Source organism: Heterocephalus glaber, unplaced genomic scaffold, assembly GCF_053883595.1.
Source record: "Heterocephalus glaber isolate CG9 unplaced genomic scaffold, H.glaber_assembly_v1.0 deba00001452, whole genome shotgun sequence".
Classification (NCBI taxonomy): Eukaryota; Metazoa; Chordata; class Mammalia; order Rodentia; family Bathyergidae; genus Heterocephalus; species Heterocephalus glaber.
The window spans coordinates 8111375-8133242 of record NW_028258302.1 but is presented as its reverse complement, the minus strand read 5'-3'; the positions used below and the strand labels follow the sequence as shown (position 1 = coordinate 8133242).

The 21868-nt window shown below is 35.5% G+C and overlaps 1 protein-coding gene and 1 non-coding gene across 14 annotated transcripts in view; one reads left to right on the top strand and one right to left on the bottom strand.

Annotated features, from left to right (window-relative positions):
* Zmym4 (zinc finger MYM-type containing 4) overlaps positions 1 to 21868 on the top strand; it is a 171752-nt gene that overhangs the window by 124856 nt on the left and 25028 nt on the right. For all 13 annotated transcript variants that reach the window (XM_087215310.1, XM_087215309.1, XM_087215308.1 and 10 more), the window contains 5 exons: positions 851 to 969; positions 1797 to 1968; positions 4771 to 4824; positions 5857 to 6036; positions 6454 to 6548. In XM_087215310.1, coding sequence (XP_087071436.1) covers positions 851 to 969; positions 1797 to 1968; positions 4771 to 4824; positions 5857 to 6036; positions 6454 to 6548 — 620 coding nt within the window. The remainder of the gene's footprint in view (positions 1 to 850; positions 970 to 1796; positions 1969 to 4770; positions 4825 to 5856; positions 6037 to 6453; positions 6549 to 21868) is intronic.
* LOC147827201 (U6 spliceosomal RNA) lies at positions 15702 to 15808 on the bottom strand. Its single transcript, XR_015452846.1, has one exon. It is a non-coding gene; the product is annotated as a U6 spliceosomal RNA (small nuclear RNA).

Here is a 21868-nt window from a genome sequence, read left to right as displayed (position 1 = left end):
CAAAGTCCAAATAGTGTCAGATAGGCTCTGGAGAGTCCGCTCTTTGGCCCTTTGGCGTGGGTGGCATTGGTGGGAGCACATGTGTGAGCAGTGATTGCCTTCTGTCACCTCCCAGTAGCATCACCCTTGGGGACCAAGCCTTTAATCACAGTTGAGTCTGAGGGGACAAAAACCATATTCAAACCTTAGCATTGTCTATATGTATATGTTCTTTGGAGAAATAACTGTTCAGATCATTTGCCTGTTGGTTTTTTTTTTGCTATTGCCTTGTTCAATGTTATATATTATGGATAGATATTAATTTCCTTGTCAAGTGACTAATTTACAAATATTTTCTCCCATTCTGTGGTTTGTCTCTTAACTCTCTTGTTTCCTTTGCTGTGCAGAACCTGTTTAATTTGATATAATCCCATTTATCTTTTTTTTTTTTTTTGGTATGGGGGTGGGGAGGATCAAACTCAGGACCTTGCACTTGCGAGGCAGGTGGCGGCACCACTGAGCTAAATCCCCCGGCCCCCATTTATCATTTTTTATTTTTGTTTACTGTGCTTTTAGGGTGATAATCCAAAAAAAATCTCTCCCCAGACCAGCATCCTGAAGTATTTCCCCTGTTTTCTTCTAATAGTTTCATACTTAATGGGTCTTACCTTTGATCCATTTTGAGTTTTATTTTTGCTTATGGTGAGAGATAGTCTAGTTTCTTGGTATATGGATATTCAGTACTCCTAGCATCATTTATGGAATATACTATCCTTTTTTAAATGAACGTTCACTCATTTATGTTTCTAACTCTCTTTATATTTTTGTGATTTTTTTTTTTTTTTTTTTTTTTTTTTTTGTATTTCATTAGAAGACACTCCACGTCAGCCCCAGATTATTGTGGTACCAATTCCTGTGCCGGTGTTTGTGCCCGTACCACTTCATCTTTATACTCAGTATGCTCCAGTCCCCTTTGGAATTCCAGTTCCCGTGAGTGTTTGTTGAGAGATTAAGGATGTATTATTATTAGTTAAATGCTTATAGCTCTGAAAAAAACTTTTAACTTGTTGGTAAAATATGTTGATTCTAGGGGCTGTTACCATACTACCATTATTACTTAATTAGATGTATGTAGAGGACTTCTTTATTTTTACCCTGCCTTCTCAGAGAGGGTTATGATGCAGCTTCATAAAAAGATTACATTAGCACTAATACTATTTAAGTAGAAGATGATCAGGATCTACATGTGTTAGAATCTTGGTTTTTAGCAAGGGTGAAAAGATTTATACTTCCAACTTTTTATATTTTTTGAAAGACAGGGTCTCACTCTGGTATTGAACTCACTATGTAGCCCAAGCTTGTCTTGAACTTGTGATGATCCTCTTGCCTCAGCCTCCTGAGTGCTGGGATTGCAGCCATGTGCCACCACACCCAGCTCCAACTTTTTATTAAAGAAAAATAAGTTATTTTTAAGTTTAGTAAATTTTCCCATACTAAATCCTTAGGGGAACACTTGTGTGAAAATGTTAAACAAGAAATATAAGCAAAAACAATTCCAAAAACAAAATGAAGCTATTATAGAATTATTATTTTGAATGATTCAGAGGCATATTTTGTTGAGTGTCAAATAAAGCACTTTTTGAGTTCTTATTTTAATGGCTCTGATCTTATAAAAATGTGCTCTCAAGCTTGTGAAGTCATCTGCAATGAGAATATCTCAACTTTTAAATTTTTATTCTTAAATCATCTCACAAATAATGGTTTTGACAACAAACCCATTGTTTGAGAAGCTCTTCAGTCTATTCTTGGTCTTCCAGATGCCTGTCCCCATGCTTGTTCCGTCCTCAATGGATAATGAAGACAAAGTGATTGAAAGTATTGATGACATTAAGGAAAAGCTTTCCACACATCCATTTGAAGCTGATCTCCTGGAGATGGCAGAAATGATTGCAGAAGATGAAGAGAAGGAGAAGACTCTATCCCAGGGAGGTTGGTACAGTCTTGTTTTTGTTTTTTGAGACAGGATCTTGCTATGTAGCCCAACCTAGCCGTGAACTGAAGGTGATCCACCTGCCTCAGTATCCTGAGTGGTGAAATTAGAGTCATGTGCCACCATCCCTGGCTGATACAGTCTTTAACAGTAAAGAAAGGACAGTCATGGTTGAGCTACTTAAGAGGCCAAACAAAGCAAGAGGATTGCAAGTTCAAGACCAGCCTGGGCAATTTAGTGAGGACCTGTCTCAAGGGGAAAAACTATTAAAGATGTACCCAAGTGGAAGAGTATTTGCCTAGTACACATGAACTCCCTTGGTTCAGTCTCTGGCACCACAAAAATTAAAAAAAATAAAATTTAAAACGAAAGAAAAGGAAAGGAAAAAACTCATCTTTAAATTTTCTGGTAACTCAAGTGATTTTATTTGTTTTTTGGTACTGGAGATCGAACTTGGGACCTTGTGCTTGCGCGGCAGGCGGCGGATCCACTGAGATAAATCCCTGGCCCTGCTCAAGTAATTTTAAATTTCACCATCATTTCTAGTTTTATCCCTACCCGCTTTTGGTTTTGTTTTGTTTTTTTGAGACAAGGGTTTTTTAGGGAGCTATGTAGTTCAGTCTGCCCTTGAACTCACTATGTAGTCTGCATTGCCTCCAACTCCTGGCAGTCGTCCTACCTCAGCCTCCCAAGTGTTGGGATTACAGGCATACACTACCATGCCTGACTTTATCTCTGTATTCAAAGCCATGGTCCATACATACGAATTTTGATGTATAGACACTAGTATGCTGGTACAGAATAATAAATAGACTCTTAGCACAGATAACCTTTTAGCTCAGAATAATCTGTTGATATTATTTTGAATGAGGATGATAACAGTTAACACTGATGTGTGCTTATTGTACTCTAGGTATGGTTTATGTATATTATGTGCATTGCCTCATTTACTCTTCACAGGAGCCCTATGAAGGGGTATTGTTTGGTTTACATTTTTCATCTGCATTTGCCTGTTTATGTAATATTAGATTTGCCCTGTTGATGTAATCAGAAAGTAACTGAACCAGTACTTGAATCCAGATCTATCTGACTCCAAAACATGTAATATTAATCAGTTTACTAATATGTACTCCAGAAGGGTTTCTAGCCATAATTGCCATCTTTTTTCTTTTTGGATATAGAGTTAGAGAAAACAGTTTTTATGATTTTTGAAATATTTAGGTGAATTTTTACAGAAAGCTTTTTATCTGTCACTATTGAGCCACAAAGTAACACTTTTCTTGATGTTTTAAAATTTTATCCAGTGATGGATTTTAGAAAGCTACCCACTGTATTTTAATTTTGCACAATAAATGTTAGATGATTTTCTGAACACTGTAGTATTTGAAAAAGCTTTCAACTTTTCTGTTGTGTTTCCAGTTATGTTTAAATCATACATATTCTGAGTAGGGCTAAAGAAGTAGCTCAGTGGCAGAGCACTTACTCAAAATATTCTGAGAAATAGGTAAAAGCTTATTATCCCAGTGTTTCTCATGGTATTTTGCTCTTTAATGTATAATAATCTCATAATTCTGACTCTATATATGGAGTTTAATGTCTAGAATAGTATTTTATGCTGGATATTCTAACCTCTTATATATACTTAGTTTTGGCAGTTCAGGCAGTCTCTGATGATAAATCTCATTTTAAATTGACATCTCTATTCACAGTAATATTTAGCATTTATCAAGTTCTTTGTACAAGTGCTGTGAGAAAGTGCCTTTGTTTAAATTGAGTCAGAAAAGCTTAAAAAAGTTAAGCTTTAAGACAGTTTTAATCACTGTAGTATAGATAAAATGAAATGGTTTATAAACACAGAATTTATCTTCTAAGTCTGTTGCCCTTTGAATACAATAGTAAGATTATTGTGTTGGAGGGACAAGTTAAAGCTGATTTAATAACTGCGTGTGTGTATGTGTGTGTCTGTGTGGATTTTTTTTAAAAAAAAGAGCTAGGGATTTAGCTCAGTGGTTTTGCTGCCTGCTGTGCAAGTGCAAGGACCTGAGTTCGATCCCCAGCACCAAAAAAAAAAGTTAAATTAAATTAAAAAAAAAAGAGAGGGAGGCCAGGGATTTATCTCAGTGGTTCCGCTGGCTGCCTCGCAAGCGCAAGGTCCCAAGTTTGATCCCCGGTACCAAAAAAAAAAAAACACATAATTTCTCTTATCTGAGAAACAAAATTAAATAAAAACATAAGAGAGAGGAGTGTTTCAGTTAACATGAGTGTAGAATGAGACATAAGCTGAGTGCAGTGGTGGCATACCTGTAATCCTAGCTACTCAAGTGAATGAGGGACCAGAATCACAAATTGCAGACCAGCTTAGTTATCTTAGCAAGACCCTTTCCAAAAAAATTTTTTTAAAGGCTAGGGATGTAGCTCAGTGGTAGAGTGATTGCCTACTATGTGCAAGGACCTGGGCTCAATTCCCCACCCCACTGCTCCCCCAGTCAGAAGAAAAATCCCTCTCATTATTACATTGGTTTTGTTTTGTTTTGTTTTTGGTACTGGGGATCGAACTCAGGTCCTTGCACTTAGGTGACATAAATCCCCGGCCCCTACATTGTTGATAGTGCTACCTAGGACTATTCTGTTAACACAGGTAATAATTTAACTACTTTTTACCGCTAATGTTTAAATATATTACAGAATCGTAGTTTGTGTGTATTAATTGTTTACATAGGACTTCATAGTGTGTTTCATGTTTCTTTTACGTATAATGTACATAGAAATTGTTTTATTGTGTGACTTTCCTTTTTCTTCAGGATCACAAACTTCTGAACAGGAACTCTTTCTAGACACCAAGATATTTGAAAAAGGTTTGTTCTTATAAATATAGTTTAGTTCTTGGAAATCTTCTATTTTATAAGTAATAGAATCAATGGAGAATTAGTATCTTTGAGTGTAATATGTGTATTTTTAAGGGCATCAGTGTTTGTGATGTGTGGTTTTTGTTTTTTTTTTTTACTTTAATTTTACTGGTACATTTTATTAGCACATCTTTTTTTTTTGGTACTGGGGATCGAACTCGGCACCTTGCGCTTGCACGGCAGGTGCCAGAACCACTGAGCTAAATCCCCGGCCCTTAATTGGTACATTTTAGGTATACAGTATAATGACATTCATCATTGTAGATTTGTACCTTTACATAATATGTCTTGGTTCTTATTTTTTCCCTATTCCCCTGCCCTCCCTTCAACCCCTCCACCCCTCCCTCTTTACAGAGACTTTGTTTCCATTTTTTCATTTTCTCGTTAATTCCATTCCCCTTTTTCCGTTCTCCTACTTCTCCCACTTCCCCTTCCTCTTTGCACCTTTTCTTTCTATTTCACATTATCTGTTACACATTTTGACCCTTATTTACACTTTCAGTTTCTCACATCAGAGAAACTATTTGGTAATTGCACATGTGTGTCCTGTTTATTTTACTCAAGAGTATCTCCTCAGTGTGCATCCATTTAGCTATAAATGCCTCTTAATTTCTCATTCTGATGTGTGCTATTTTGTAATGAGAATATTAAAAGCTATCTTAAATATTTTAAGCATTATTTGAAAAAACATTTTAAAGTGCTTACCAAAATTATGAATACAGTTCTGTGAGGCTGATGAACAAGTTACTTCATTCTTGCATGTATCTAGATAATTGTCCATCAGCCATATCTGTTTTTGATATTGAGTCTCAAGAATGTTTCTGATGGGCCGGGGATTTAGCTCAGTGGTTTTGCTGCCTGCTGCACAAGCTCAAGGACCCAAGTTTGATCCCCGGCACCAACAAAAAAAAAAAGAATGTTTCTGAGAATGTCAAGAGACTGTCTCACTTTGATGACTTGTTTGTTTTCTTTATATTTCAGACCAAGGAAGTACATACAGTGGTGATCTTGAATCAGAAGCAGTATCTACTCCTCATAGCTGGGAGGAAGAGCTGAATCATTATGCCTTAAAGTCAAATGCTGTGCAAGAAGCTGATGCAGAACTGAAGCAGTTCTCAAAGGGGGAAACAGAACAGGATCTGGAAGCAGATTATCCATCAGGTTTGTGCAGCATAACCTGTTCATCACAAGTCCTTTATTTTAGAAGAATGGCAAGACTCTGAATTGACATTAAGTAATTAATTGACATTAATTGACATTAAGTAGTAATAATGTGTTGAAGATAATCTAGGACACAAGTGCGTTCTTTCTGCCTTTATAAGTGTTAATTTGTGTCATACTATTTTTTTCATGGTTAATTTGTTTTTTGAACATTTTTTGTTACCTTTGCTACACTAATCATTTATAAGAGGTGTTCTTGATTTTTAATAAACTTTTAAGTGCTGTATCCTTTGTTTCGCTTAAGTATATAAGTGAAATTTTCATCACAAAACAGTGGTGGTGGTTAACTCAATTTAAGTCATTATTTAAATCTGTAAGTTACTTACCTCATACTGTCCTTTCTGCTGATTATTATAGAATCCTTTGACCCACTTAATAAAGGACAGGGAATCCAGGCACGTTCCCGAACAAGACGACGACACAGAGATGGCTTCCCCCAACCCAGACGAAGAGTAAGCAGTGGCTTAATTTTTTTAGATTTTTCTTTCCTTCATTCTACCAGTATTTATTAGTTCCTAATCTTTACAAAATTCTGTAAACAGTCAGAATCAAGTGGTTTCATACACTATTTTGCAAACTCACATTTTTTTCATTAGTACTTGAGTTTGGTACATGTGCATAATACATCTCAATTCTTTTTTTTCATCTTTTTGTCCTTTTCCAATTTCTTCATCACCTTCCCTTTTGCAAAAGATCTATCTTCTATTTCTTACTATCTTTTATTTTGCTCTTTATTTATATTTTGGGTTTAATATTAGAGAAACCATGGGATATTTAAGCTTGTGTGCCTGATTTATTTCACTTAACATTATTGCAACCTCATATTTTTGTGCTTTTGTTTTTGTTTCTTAAAGTCAAGAACCATGTTTTTTGTTTACATTTCAGCCAGGACTTTTTCTTTTGTTTCTATAATCGATGGTTGTGTTACTTTAAAAAGCATTCAAAAAAATAAAAATAAAAAGCGTTCAGTAATTTTTAAAATATTATTTTCTCCTCTTGAAAAGTCTAAGTTTAGCTATTTTCAATGTATTGTATACTGAAGTTCACAATTTTGCATTGTAAAATATAATAGGAATATATAGGCTATTTTTCATGTTGGAAGGGTAATAGCCTTATCTTTTAAAAATCAGCTCTGTGGGTTATAATTACATTTAAAAATTATAAATCAGGAGTGTACAATTTGGTGGGCTTTGGCAAATGTATGTAAAATGTAACCGCCACCACAATTATGAAAAATATCATTGTACTGAAAAGTTTTCTCATGATCTTTGGCAGTCAGCCTCATCTCCTGATGCTGACAACCACTAATCTGCTGTGCAGATTGACACCAAATAATACTGCTTTGTCTTTTCTGAAAACTTGCTTATAAGTGGTATCATATAGTATGTCTAGATTCCGTGTCTAGGTTCTTTTACTTAGCTCAGTGTTTTTGAGTTTCATTTATGTTGTTTTATGTTTCAGTGGCTCATTTCTTTCTGTTTCTGAATAGCATTTCATTATAAGGACCAACCAAGCTTATGCAGCTATTTAACTGATCATAGAAATTTGTGTTGTATTCAGTTTGCTGCTATTTTGAATAAAGTGGTTAGGAGGATTCTAGAATAAATTTTTGTGTGAACATGTGTTTTGCATTTGTCATGAAGAAAACTCTAGGAATAAGATTGCTAAGTTTTATGGTAAATGTACTTTCCACTTTATACGAAAGCTGCCAGACTGTTTTTGGAAGTGATTGTATCCATTTTGCATTCCCAGCAGTGATGTGTGAGATTTCATAAGCTCCATGGCTTTGCTAACAGTTGGTATTATTGAATTTGAATTTTAGTCAGTCTAGTGAATGTGAATTTAATTTGTATTTCCCCTGACACACACTCTCTCTCTCTCTACTCTCTCTCTGTGTATATATATATGTATTTTTGCCATTTGTTGTCTTTGGTAGAATATATATTCAGTCTTTTCCACATTTTTTGTCTAGTTTGTGGGTGATAGTTTGTTGTGAGTTTTAAATAGTCTTTATTATAAATATAATTCCTTTATCAACTAGGAGATTTGCTTCTGTTCTCTGAATTCATTTTTAAAGATTTTCTTAATGTTGTTATTGAAGATTTTAATTTTGAGACAATACAATATTTTTCATTTATGGATCTGCTTTATAATTACCCATCAAAAAGCCAGATGTGGTGGTGCATGCCTGTAATCTCCACACTCTGAGAAGGTTGAGCCTGGGGGATCACAAGTTCAAGCCTAGACAATTAAGTGGGTCCCTGTATAACCAATTTTCTCTCTGGGTTTTTGTCCTTAGGATGATGGATGGATGAAGTTAGTAGATAAAGCAGTGGGGGGACTCTTGGAGCATAATTTATTAGAACAAAGAAAAGTTCTTGCTGAGAGGGGCTTCAAAGGAGGATGCTGTGGAGGCACCCAAATTTAGGGGTTTATATACAGCTATTTTGGTGGGTGCATGAAAATGAGACAGTGAAACAACAGTGTGTTTTTAGCTAGCCTGTGATGTTAGGAGAACACACTTCCCTTGCCACCCCCACCTTCCCATGGCATACTTCAGTGAGCTTCTTTCCTTTGTTTTCCACTTTTCCTGGAGCTTATCTCAGTTTACTCAAGTCCATATCCTAGCTCCCTGTTATTTCTTTCTAGGTCTCATCAGGGATGCTGCTGAGTATGAAGGATTTGGAATCAGTCCCTAGTACTCTGTGTGTGTGTGTGAGAGAAAAATTCATCACAGTGTTCACCTAATGCATATCATAATTTTCTTCTAGAAGTTTTGTAGTTTTAACTTTCATGATTGTGATATACTTTTTCATGATTTTTATATATAAATTGAAGCAGAATCAAGGTTAATTTTTTTGCATATGGCTTTCCAATTTTCCAGTACCACTCTTGGAAAAGATTATCCTTTCTGCATTAAACTGTATTGTCATACTTGTTTAAAGTCAACTAACCATATATATGGGGTCTGTTTCTGAAACTGTTCATTCTGTACCATTGATTTATGTCTTGTTTGTTTGAGACAGGGTCTCGCTATGGAGTTCAGACTGGTCTTGAACTCACTGTGTAGCCCAGGCTGGCCTCAAACTTGCAGTGATCCTCTTGCAACATCCCAAGTGCTGGGATTACAGGCGTGTGCCACCATGCCTGGCATATCTATTTTTAGACCAATATCAACTCTCGATTATGTAGCTTTATAATGAATTGTGAAATCAGGAATATAAGTCCTTTAGTTTTCTAAATTTTCATTTACATTTTCATATACATTTGAGAAGTACCTTTTTTGTGTGTCTTTTTTTTTTTCCCCTAAAAATAAATGGCTAGAAGTTTGATTGGGACTGTCCTGAATCTACAGATCAGAGAATCAACATTTTAGCAATTGTGAGTCATCTAATCTGTGAACATAGTATCTTTTCCATTTAAGTCATCTTTCATTTCTCACAACAATTTTTTATGTATTTTATTTTATTTCTTTTTGAAACAGTGTCTTGCTATGTAGTTCTGGCTGGCCTTGAGCTTACTGTGTATAGCCCAGACTGGCCTCAACCCACATGATCTCCTGCCTAAACCTCCTGGGTGCTGCCATTACAGGCGTGTACCACTACACCTAGCTATGTTTCATTTATAAGTCACTTTTTCTCATGTCAAATATATTTTATGTGTATTTAAAATTTTATCATTATATATAGTATTTTAAAGTTTTTAATTTTCAGTATATTCTTATTACTATACTTACTGCTTATTACTATATTATCTTATTACTATAAAAATACAGATGATTCTCATATATTTATGTTTTATAACTTTGCTATAGATTCCATAGGATTTTCTACCAGTCTGTGACTAAAGTCAGTTTTACTTTTCCTTTCTTATCTGAGGATATTTTCTTTTTTTCTTGCAGTATTAGCTAGGACTTTTGGTACAATGCAATGAATATTAGTAGTGGCAGAGAGTATTTTTGCATTGTTCCCAACATTTGGACTAAAGGGTTCAATGTTCTCCCATCCAAGTACTAACCAGGCCCAACCCTGCTTAGCTTCTGACATCAGACGAGAATAGGGCGCGTTCAGGGTGGTATGGCTGTAGACTAAAGGGTTCAATGTTTTTTTTGTTTTTTGTTTTGGTATGGAGGATCGAACTCGGATCCTTGTGCTTGTGAGGCAGGTGGCGAAACCACTGAGCTAAATCCCTGGCCCTAAAGGGTTCAATGTTAATGACCTTAAGTGTTGGTTTCTCTATCTAGGTTTTCAGTGGGTGGCCTCTGTAAGGTTGAAGAGGTTCCCTCCTGTTTTGCTGCAATTTTTAATCATGACTGGATATTGAACTTTGACAGGTGGCTTGCTTGCTTGCTTTCTTTCTTTCTTTCTTTCTTTCTTTCTTTCTTTCTTTCTTTCTTCCTTTTTTGGTATGGGGGATCGAACTCGGGTCCTTGTGCTTGTGAGGCAGGCAGCATAACCACTGAGCTAAATCCCCGACCCTCAGGTGGCTTTCTTATATCTATGAAGGGGCTATCTGGTTTTCCATTTTTAAGTCTGTTAAATAGTAAAGTTCTTTCATTTTTCTTTTCTTTCCAAATAATTAACTAAATTTGTATTCCAGGCCCTACTTTATCTAATATCCTTATTCTGGACTCAGTTTGCTGATATTTCTGTTAAAGTTTTTTAGTGTCTCTGTTAAAGAATTGGATATTCATCTGTGGCTTTCTTTTTTTTTTCTTTTTTGGTACTGGGGATCGAACTCGGGTCCTTGCACTTGTGTAACAGGCAGCGAAACCACTGAGCTAAATCCCCGGCCCCTATCTGTGGCTTTCTTGAAGTGACTTTCTCTGGTTTTGTTATCAGGTTAATGGGGAATATCATAAAATGAATTAATATTTCCTTCCTAGTGTTTTATGAAATACAGTTTGTATAATTTCTTTACCTGGGGAGCAGTCCAGCAGTAAAGCCATCTGGTCTGATATTTTTTTGTGAGAAGGCTTTAAGCTAATGCATTCCATTTCTGCGACTATTGAAGTTATCTATTTCTAGAGTAAGCTTTGTTTACTGTTTGATTTATTTTTGTTTCATGTAAGTTGTTAAATTTATTGGCAGAACAATATTCATAATATTCTTTGATATTCTTTTAATTTGTACAAGGTCAGATATTGGTAATAATGTCTATTTTGTCTGACTGATTAGCTGGAGTTAGCAATTTTGTCTTTTAAAGAAACAAACTTTTCATTACATTAATTTTTCTTTTTTGTTCATTTGTACTCTTATTTTTATTATTCTTTATTCTTAGTTTGAGTTAAAATTTGGTGGTTTTTTTCTACCGTTTTTTTTAACATAAAAGCTTAGATTATGGATTTTATGCTTTTTATTCCACTTTTCATAAAAGCATTTCATTATCATAATAGTCCTTCTTTAACTCCATAACAGAAATTTTGATATGTTTTGCTTTATGCTCACAAAACTTTTTACTTTCATTTTGGTTTTTTGAGACAGGGCTTTGCTGTGTAATTCAGGCTGTTTATGAACTCAATATGTAACCCAGGCTGGCCTTGAACTTGTGGCTGTCTTCCTGCCTCAGCCTCCTGAGTGCTGAGATTACAAGCATGTGCCATAATAATGCCAAGCTTATTTTTTACTTCCATTTGTATTTTTCCTTTGACCCATGATATACTTATAAGTGTACTACTGATTAGTGATTTTGAAGGTTTTTTATTATATAAATTAATATGTATTTTATACTCTTATTAGTACATGTTTGTAATATATGTTTACATACCTTGTGTGGAGTTCGTACACGTACATAACACATCTTAATTCCTTTTTTCATCTCCTTTCCAGCCTTCCTCCCCTCCTATCATCTCTTTATCCCTTTCCCCAATGAGAAAGATCTATCTCCCTTCTTCCTTATTTTCTTTCATTTTCCTAGTTATACTTTGGGTTTCTCATATAAGAGAAATTGGGTTATTTAAGCTTTTGTATCTGATTTACTTCACTTAACATTGTGATCCCAAGGTGCATTTATTTTCCTACAAATGACTGAAGTTTATCTCTTTCTATGCCAGAGGTCTCTCTCTCTCTCTCTCTCTCTCTCTCTCTCTCTCTCTCTCTCTCTCTCTGTTCCACTGTGTATGAGTTTATCCCTATGCTCCATGGTATATAAATATCACATTTTCTTTATCCTTTCATCTGTTGATGGACATATCGGTCATGTTCAAGATTTACCTATTGTGAATTATGGTGCTATAACTATGGGAATGCATGTATCACTGTAATATGATGTCTTTAACTCTTTTGGGAAGATTCTCGAGAGGGGAATAGCTGAGTCAAATGGAATTTCCAGGTTTCAGTTTTTTGAGTAATCTCCATATTGATTTCCATAGTGTACTAGTTTATATTCTCACCAACAATGTATAAGGGTTCCTTTTTCCATGCAGCCTTGCCAAGATTTCTTATTCTTTCGGCGGTAAGATGGAATCTCAATGTTGTTTTAATTTGGGTTTCTCTAATGGCCAGTGATGTTGAGCAAGCATTTCTTCATGTTTTTATTGGCCATTTGTACTGCTTCTGTGATGTGTCTGTTTCAGTTGTCTGTTTTTTTTATTGGGCTTTTCATTTTGAATGGTCTTATTCTTTGAGTGGTTTATGTATTCTAAATAGTAGTTCTCTGTCAAAGGAGTAGTTGGCAAAATTTTTTCCCATTCTGTAGGTTTTCTTTTCATTTAGGTTTTTTTGTTTGTTTTTTTTTTGGTATTGGGGATCGAACTCAAGACCTTGAGCTTCGGAGGCAGGCAGTGGAACCACTGAGCTAAATAAACCCCTGGCCTTCACATGGGTTTTTAATTTTACTATACAGAAGCTCTTCAGTTTGCTATGATCCCATTTTTTGATTCTCAGTATTATTTCCTATGCAAACACAGTTCTGTTCAGAAAATCCTTGCCTATACATATGGTTTTAAGAGTTTTTCCTATTTTATCTTCCAGCAGGTTGTTTCTTTTTTAATGTTTAGTTCTTTGATCTGTTTTGATTTTATTGTAGAACATGGTGAAAGATAAGGGTCTAGATTCAATCTTCTGAGTATGGATAGGCACTTTTCCCAACACAATTTATTAAAGAGACTGTCTTTTCTCCAGGGTGTGTTTTTGGCCCTTTTGTCAAAAAGATGAAATAGTTGAATGTGCCTAGAGTTGTTTCTGCATCCTCTATTCTGTTCCATTGCTCCTCATGTCTGTTTTTGTACCAGTACCATCCTGGTTTTTTTTAATCACTGTAGCTCTGCAATATAACTTCAAGTCCAGGATTGTGATGCCTCCCCCATTGTTCTTTTTACCCAGGATTGTTTTGGCTGTTCTGGTTGTCTTCTGGTTCTGTATGACTTTTAGGATGGTTTTCATCAGTTCTGTGAAGAATGCTTTTGACAGTTTGATTGGGATTGCATTAAATCTGTATTATCCATTTTGTAAGTATGGCCATTTTGACTATATTGGTTCTGTCTATCCAGGAATAGGGGATATCTTTCCATTTTTTGATGTCATCTTCAATTTCCTTTTTCTTACTGCTATAGTTTTTGTTGTAGAGGTCTTCTTACTTAGGTTAATTCTTTTTTTGTTTTTTGGGTTTTTTTGATTTTTGGAACTGGGGCTCGAACTCAGGACCTTGTGCTTTCAAGGCAGGCAGCAGAACCACTGAGCTAAATCTCCGGCCCACTTAGGTTAATTCTTTTTTTTTTTTTTTTTTTCTTTTGGTACCAGGGATGGAACACGGGTCCTTCCACTTGCAAGGCAGGCACGGGAACCACTGAGCTACATCCCTGGCCCTACTTAGGTTAATTCTTAAGTATTTAATTTTTCTTGGTGCTATTGTGAATGGGTTTTGTTTTTTTTTCCTATTTTCTTTCTCAGTGGATTATTAGTGTGCAGGAATGCTATGGGGTTTTTTTGCATTAGAACCATTATTGATCACATTCATCTTAGGGAATTTGTACCTGTACATAACACGTCTCAATTCTTTTTTTCCCATTCTTTTCCCCTCCCTTCAACCTTTCTTCCTCTCCCCATTTACACAAGTTTTGTTGCCATTTTTTACTTCTATTCTCTTTTTTCCTTTCCCTGCTCCCTCTGTCCTCCCTTGTTCCCCTTCCCTTTTGAATATGTTCTTCCTCTTTCCCAATATCTGTCCTCCATTATGCTCCTCATTTATTCTTTGGTTTCTTAAAACAATGAACCCATTGTTTTGTTTCAAAAGAAACAATACAATATTTATAAACTTGTGTGTCTGATTTATTTCACTTAAGACTATGGTTTCGAAATGCATCCATTTTCCTATCAATGATTCAAATTTATCATTTTTTATGGCAGAGTAGTACTCCATTGCACATAAATATCATATTTTCTTTATCCATTCATCTTTTGATGGGCATGTGGGCTGGTTTCTAAGTTCTAACTAATTATAAATTGTGCTGCTATAAACACGGGTGTGGTTATATCACTGTAGTATGATGCTTTTAACTCTTTCTAGAAGATACCTAGAAAGGGAATAGCTGGGTCAGATTGAACTTTTAGTTCTAATTTTTTGAGGAATCCCTGTACTGACCTCCATAGTAGTTTTATCTGTTTACACTCCTACTAGTAATAGAGAAGGGTTCCTTCCCCCACCCCCCTATCTTGTCAGCATTTGTTTTTGGTTGATTTCTTAACGATAGCCATTCTTTCTGGAGTACATGGAATCTCAGTGTTGTTTCAATTTGCGTTTCTCGAGTGATCAGTGATGTTGAACATTTTTTCATACATTTATTTGCTCTTTGTCTTCATCTGAGAAATGTCTGTTCATTTCAGATTCCCATTTTGAATTAGGTCTTTAAATTTGGAGGATCTAATTTTTTTTGAGTTCTTTATATATTCTTCATGTTAGTACTTTGTCTGAGGAGTCGCTGGAAAATTTTTTTCCCATTCAGAGTGAAAGTGTCTCTTCACTCTGCTGGTGCTTTCTTTTGCTGTGTAGAAGCTTTTTAGTTTGTTGTGATTCCAGTTGTTAATTCTTTGTAGTATTTCCTGTGCAATCAGGGTTTTGTTCATAAAGTCTTTGCCTAAACCTGTGTCTTCTAGAGTTTTACCTATCCTATCTTCCAGCAGATTGTTTCTGTTTTAATATTTATTTACTTATCAAATGAAATGTTATTATTTAAGCATTTCAAACTGTGTTTACAAAGATAGGATTTTGTTCCAGTGTGAACACTGAGGTTTCTGAATATCACAGTGAGAATCCAAACCTTTTCCACGTTGCACACAAATATAGGTATTCACCCTACTGTGATTTCTTTCCTGGATTTGAACAAAGTTGCATGTACTGAAGGCTCTCAGATCTTGCTTATATAGAAAGGATTTCTCTTCAGCATTACTTTACTCAGAGCAATCAGAGTAGAATTTTCCACATTGCTTATATTCATAGGGTTTTTCTTCAGGATGTACCTCTGCGTGTTTCTGAAAGGACTGAAAGTCAGTAGGGGTTTTCTCATGTGTGTTACAGTTAGACAGCTTCTGTTCAAATCCATGGAGCTCATATGATTTGAGTTCAATATTATGTATGATGGGCACCTTTGGTGATGAATTACCAATTGGAAAAATATGGAACGCTTCATGAATTTGCGTGTCATCCTTGCACAGGGGCCATGTTAATCTTCTCTATGTTGTTCCAGTTTTAGTATATGTGCTGCTGAAGTGAGCACTGTTTTAATATTTAGAGTTTTGATCCGTTTCTATTTTAGCTTAGTGCATGGTGAGAGATAAATGGGTCTGGATTCAATTTCAGCATGTGGAAAGCTAATTTTCCCAGCACCGTTTGTTAAAGAGGCTGTTTTTCTTCCAGTGAAGATGTTTGACCCCTTTGTTAAAGATATGGTAGTTGAATGTGCTTGGAGTTGTTTCTGCATCTTCTATTCTATTCATTGAGCCTTGGTTCTGTGGTGTTTTTTTGGTTTGTTTTTTTTGCCAGTACTATGCTGTTTTTATCATGGTAGCTTTGTACCATAACTTCAAGTTGGAGGTTGTGGTGCCCCCTGCTTTGCCCTTGTTGCCCAGGATTGCTTTTCCTATTTTAGATTTCTTCTGGTTTCATATGAATTTTAGGATTGTTTTCTCTAGTTCTGTGGTATACTATTGGTATTTTGATCAAGTTTGCATTAAATCTGTACGACAGTTTTAGAAGTATGTCTATTTTCACTATATTGGTTCTGCCTAAGAACAGGGAATATCTTTCCATTTTCTGATAGTCTCTTCGATCTCCCTTTTTCAGAGTACTGTAGTTTTTAATGTAGAAGTCTTTTACTTCCTTTGTTAGGTTGATTCCTAGGTATTTCATTTTTTGGATGCTATTGTAAAAGGTGTTGTTCTCCTAATTTCTCTCTCTGTGAGTTTATTATTCATGTACAGGAAGGCTGTTGATTTTTGGGTGTTGACTTTATATCCAGCTATGTTACTGAATTTGGTTATGAAATCTAGAAGCCTTTTGGTGGAGTTTTTGGGGTCTTCTATGTAGAGTACCATGTCATCTGTAAATAATGATAATTTAACTTCTTCCTTTTCTATCCTTATTCCTTTTATTTCTTTCTCTTGTCTAATTGCTCTGGCCAATGTTTCCAGAACTATATTGAACAAGAGTAGTGACAATGGACATCCTTGTCTTGTTCCTGATTTAGAGTTGAAAGCTTTCAGTTTTTGTCCATTTAGTATAAATGTTGGCTGTTGGTTTGTCATAGATGGCTTTTATCAGACTGAGATAAAGACCATCTATTCCAGTTTTCTGTAGGGTTTTTATCATGAATAAAATGCTTTTTCTGCTTCTCTTGAGATGATCATGTGATTTTTGTCCTTAGCTCTGTTACTATAGTGTATTATTACATTTATTGATTTGCATGTGTTGAACCATCTCTGCATCTCTGTGATGAATCCTACTTGGTTATGGTCTATAATTTGATGATTTTTGCATTTTGTTGGCCAATATCTTTTTTTTTTTTCGTACCGGGGATCAAACTCGGGTCCTTGCGCCTGCTCAACAGGCGGCGAAACCACTGAGCTAAATCCCCGGCCCTTGCCAATATCTTTTTGAGGATTTCTTTTTTCTGGTACCAGGGATCGAACTCAGGACCTTGCACTTGCCAGGCAGGCACGGTGCCACTGAGCTACATCCCTGGCCCCTTTTTGAAGATTTTTGCATCTTATGTTCATTAAGGAGATTGGCCCTTACTTCTCCTTTTTTTGGTTGGATTCTTGTCTGGTTTAGGTATCAGAGTAATTCGAGGAATGTGTTTGGGAGTATTGCTTCCCTTTCAATTTCATTAAAGAGTTTGAGGAGTAGGGCCATTAAATCTTCTGTAAAGTTTTTTTAGAATTTAGCAGTGAATCCATCAGGACCTGGGCTATTCTTTTAGTAGTTTTTAAATTACTTCTTTAATTTCATTGACTGATATTGGGCTATTTAAAATTTTTATATCTTTTTGATTCAGCTTTGGTAATTTATGTGTATCTAGGAATCTGTCCATTTCTTCTGAGTTTTCCATCTTATTAGAGTACAGGTTCTCAAAGTAGAATACTATTGATTTTGTGTGTTGGTTTTGTATCCTGCTAGATTACTGAATTTCTTATTCTAAGTCTTTGCTTTTTTTTTTGGCACTGGGGATCGAACTCAGGTCCTTGTGCTTGTGAGGCAGGCGGCAGCACCACTGAGCTAAATCCCTGGCCCTTCTAAGAGTCTTTAGGTGGATTCTTTGGAAGTTTCTTCTATGTAGAGGACCATGTCATCTGCAGATGATGTTTGTCTTCTTTACTGTACATATCCCCCTTTAAATCCCCTTTTAAGTTCTTTTTCTTGCCTAATGGTCTTGCTAATGTTTTGAGTAATATGTTGAACAAGAGTGGTGATAGTGTACATCCTTATCTTGTTCCTGATTCTAGAGGGGAAGCTTTCTTTTTTTTTTCCAAATCATATTCAAAATAGCTTTGTCAGATTGGAACAAGGCCCTTTTATACCTATTTTCTTCAGTGTTTTTATCACGAAAGGATGTTGGATTTTGTCAAAGGAGAATGATTGATTTGATTGATTGATTTTTGAGACAATCTCAGTGTAGTCTAGGCAGGCATTGAATTTACTGTGTAGCCCAGGCTGGTCTCGAACTCACACTTATCCTCCCTAGTGCTGGGATCACAGGTGTGTTGCCACCATGGCAGGTGGGCTTGCATTTTTAAAAGCCAGATTTCATTGTGTAATTCAAGCTGGCCTTGAAGTCACTGTGTATCCCATGCTGACCTCAAACAGGGTAGTCCTCTTGTCTCAGCCTCCCAAGTGCTGAGATATCAGGTGTGTGTCACTAAGCCTGGATACAGAGGCTTTTTCTGAATGTATTGAGATGACCCTGTGGTTTTTTTGCCTTGCTATGGTTTACATGGTGTAGGAGGGAGCCTGTTTGGTCGTCATGTATCATTTTTTTGATGATTCATTGCATTCTGTTTGCCAATATCTTGCCGAGGATTTTTGCTCTAAATTCCTTAAAGAGATTGGTTTATAGTTTTGTTTTTTGTGTGGTACCGGGGATCGAACTCCCATCCTTGTGCTTGCAAGGCAGGCGCCAGAACCACTGAGCTAAATCCCCAGCCCTATAGTTGTCTTTTTTTATTGGATCCTTATCTGGTTTTGAAATCAGGGTAATGCTAGCTTCCAGGAATGCTAGCTTCCAGGAATAATTTTGGGTGTCTCCTCTTGCTCTTTCAATGAAAAAAGCTTGAGGAGTAGAGGTATTAGAACTTCCCTGAAGTTTTTGTAGGATTCAGCTGTGAAGCCATCTGGAACTGGGATTTTAGGTTTTTTATTACTGCTTGAATTTCATTGCCTGATTTGGATTATTCAGGGTTTTCATTCTTGGTTCAATTTTGGTAATTCATATTTACCTAGGAATTTATCCATTTCTTTTGAATTGTCCAGTTTATTTGACATATACATTTGCAAAGTTGTTGTTAATCTTTTTTTAATCTCAGCGGTGTCCTTTGTGATATCACAGTTTTTATTTTGATTACATTAGTTTGGGTCTTTTCTTTTTTCAGTTAGATTGGCTTTAGGATTTGTCTCTTTTGTTTATTCTTTCAAAGAACCAGTTCTTTGATTCGTTGATTTTGTTTGGTCTCAATTTTATTGATCTCTGCTCTGATCTTTACAATTTCCTTTCTTGTACTAGCTTTGGGTTGGACTATACTTGTTTTTCTAGGACTTGAGTGCATTATTAAGTTATTTATTTGGGCTTGCTTTGTTTTTGTGATGTAAACATTCACAGCTGGAAATTTCCTTTTAGGACTGCTTTCATTGTGACCCATAAATTCTGGCATATTGTACAGGCATTGTTTAGTTCTAAAAGCTGTATTATTTCTTGCTTGATGTTGTAACTAATTGTTTATTTAAGAGTATATTGTTTAGTTTTCATGCATTTGTGTAGTTTCTTTGTTTCATGCATTTCTGTGTTTCCTTTAGTTATTGATTTGTTGTTTCATTCCACTATGTTCTGATAAAATAACGGTATAATTTCATTTATTTTAGTTAAGCTTGCTTTATTGGCTGGTATGTGGTCTGTTTTGGAGAAAGTTCTGTATGCTGCTGAGAAGAATATATATTCTATTGTTGAGTGGAACATTTTATAGATGTTCACGATGAGACATAATTTGTATGTCTCCGCTGCTGCATGGCTCTGATATGAATTTGATTGTCTGATTTTATATAGGTAACCTGTGTATGCTCCTGTGTTAAATAAAACAGACATTGCTGGAAATTTAGCTCAGTGATTCTGCTACCTGCCTCCCAAGTGCAGGGTCCCGAGTTCAATCCCCGGTACCAAAAAAACAAAAAACAGTCATTGTTATTTCACAGGTGGATTATTCTTAAGCTCAGTGGTAAATTTTTCTTTTGTTGTTCCTTGGTAGTTCCAATTTTTGTTTGTGATATATAATTTTTGTGTACATGTGTATATTATAACCTATTCATTTTTCAATTTTAAGAGCATTTCAATTTTATATAATTTTTCACAGTTGAGTGTCAATCTCAGCAAATGGATGGATGATTCATTGGCTTAGTCTAATGGATGGATGATTCATCAGCTGAGTCTGTAATTATATCTCATTAGAGGAAAAGGTCAGGACCTATTACTCTTCAGATGAAGATACATTAGAGTTAGATGAATGTAATATTGTGGCCAATATATTCGGTGAACATAGGGCAGATTTGAATATGAATGTAGAAGATCAAGAACGCAAATACCAGTCAGTAATAGAAACATCATAGAACATGAGCTCATGGAACTGTGAAACATGGAGCTTCTAATAAGAAATATTAATTGTAGTGATCCTTTTAAGTTGTATGAAATATTAGTATACAATAATATACTCAGTTATAGTTGAAGAAACAGATGTGTCATATAATGTTACTTTAGTAAAGAACAATTAGATGAAAATTTTTATAGGTTTATTATTAATTATGGGGATAGTACCATTTCCAGATATTGCAGTAATATGTATGTCCACAGATATATAAATGATGCCATACAACACTCATTTTTTGGCTATTTTGAACTGTTTACATTTCTCTCACAATACCGCATGCAGAACCCCAGGCATCCTTTGAATAAATTTAGAAAAATCACCAGGCATAGTGACGCATGCCCGTAATCCCAGCACCTGAGATGCTGAGGCAGGAGGATTGCTATGAGTTTGAGGCTGGCCTGGGCTGCAGAGTGAGTTCAGGGCAGCTTGAACTACATAGCAAGACCCTGTCTCAAAAAAAAAAAATGATGGAAGAATTTATGGGAATATTCAAGAATACAGTAAAACCTGGAAAAATGTAGTAATAGACAAAAGTATAATTTAATGGCAGGGACGTCTATGTTTTCACTAAGAAATCAAAAGAAAATAGCACAGATGGGCTGGAGATTTAGCTCAATGGTTCCACTACCTCCCTCGCAAGTGCAAGGACCCGAGTTCAATCCCCAGTACCAAAAAAAAAAAAGAAAATAGCACAGATATCAAATTATAGATTATGTTTCCCTAAAGGTTAGACCTATGATTTATGTGTCTTTGCCAGAAAAAGTGCAAACCCTTTGATGCATAGGCATTCTTATAATATTATTTTGAAATTCATGAATGATTTAGTATTTGAATATCACATATTATATGCAGATAGTTATTATTAAGATATACCCCCTTGCACAAGAACTTTTACAAAGCGAGACATTTTTGCAGCACAGTACAGCTAAATCAAAAATTTTTGCCAGTACAAGCAAAGACAAAGCAAACATGTGGCAAAGTCATAAGCTTTGAAAATCAGGGATAAAATTTGTTAAGTGGACTGGTAAAAGAACTGTTTGCATGTTAATGACTTATCAAAATCATATGTGTACACTGATTGAAGGAAAACCTAGAAACTTAAGATCTGATTTTATATTTGATTACAGTGATGCAAAGAAAGCCATGGATTTAGCAGACCAGATGTCATCATATAATAGTTCCTTAAGGAAAATGTCAAAATGATATAAAAAAAATAATAATCAGGTAATCTGTGGTACAGCAGTTGTAAATGCATATTATATACACCAGCAATGGAGTACTGTGTTAAAAAAAACAGTCATTGCCAGGGATTTAGCTCAGTGGTTCTGCTGCCTGCATGTTAAAATTTAGAGAATTAATTATTGATAAACTATGAACCCATGATGAAATGTCATGGGCTCAAATTATTCAATTATAGAAGCTTATTTAAA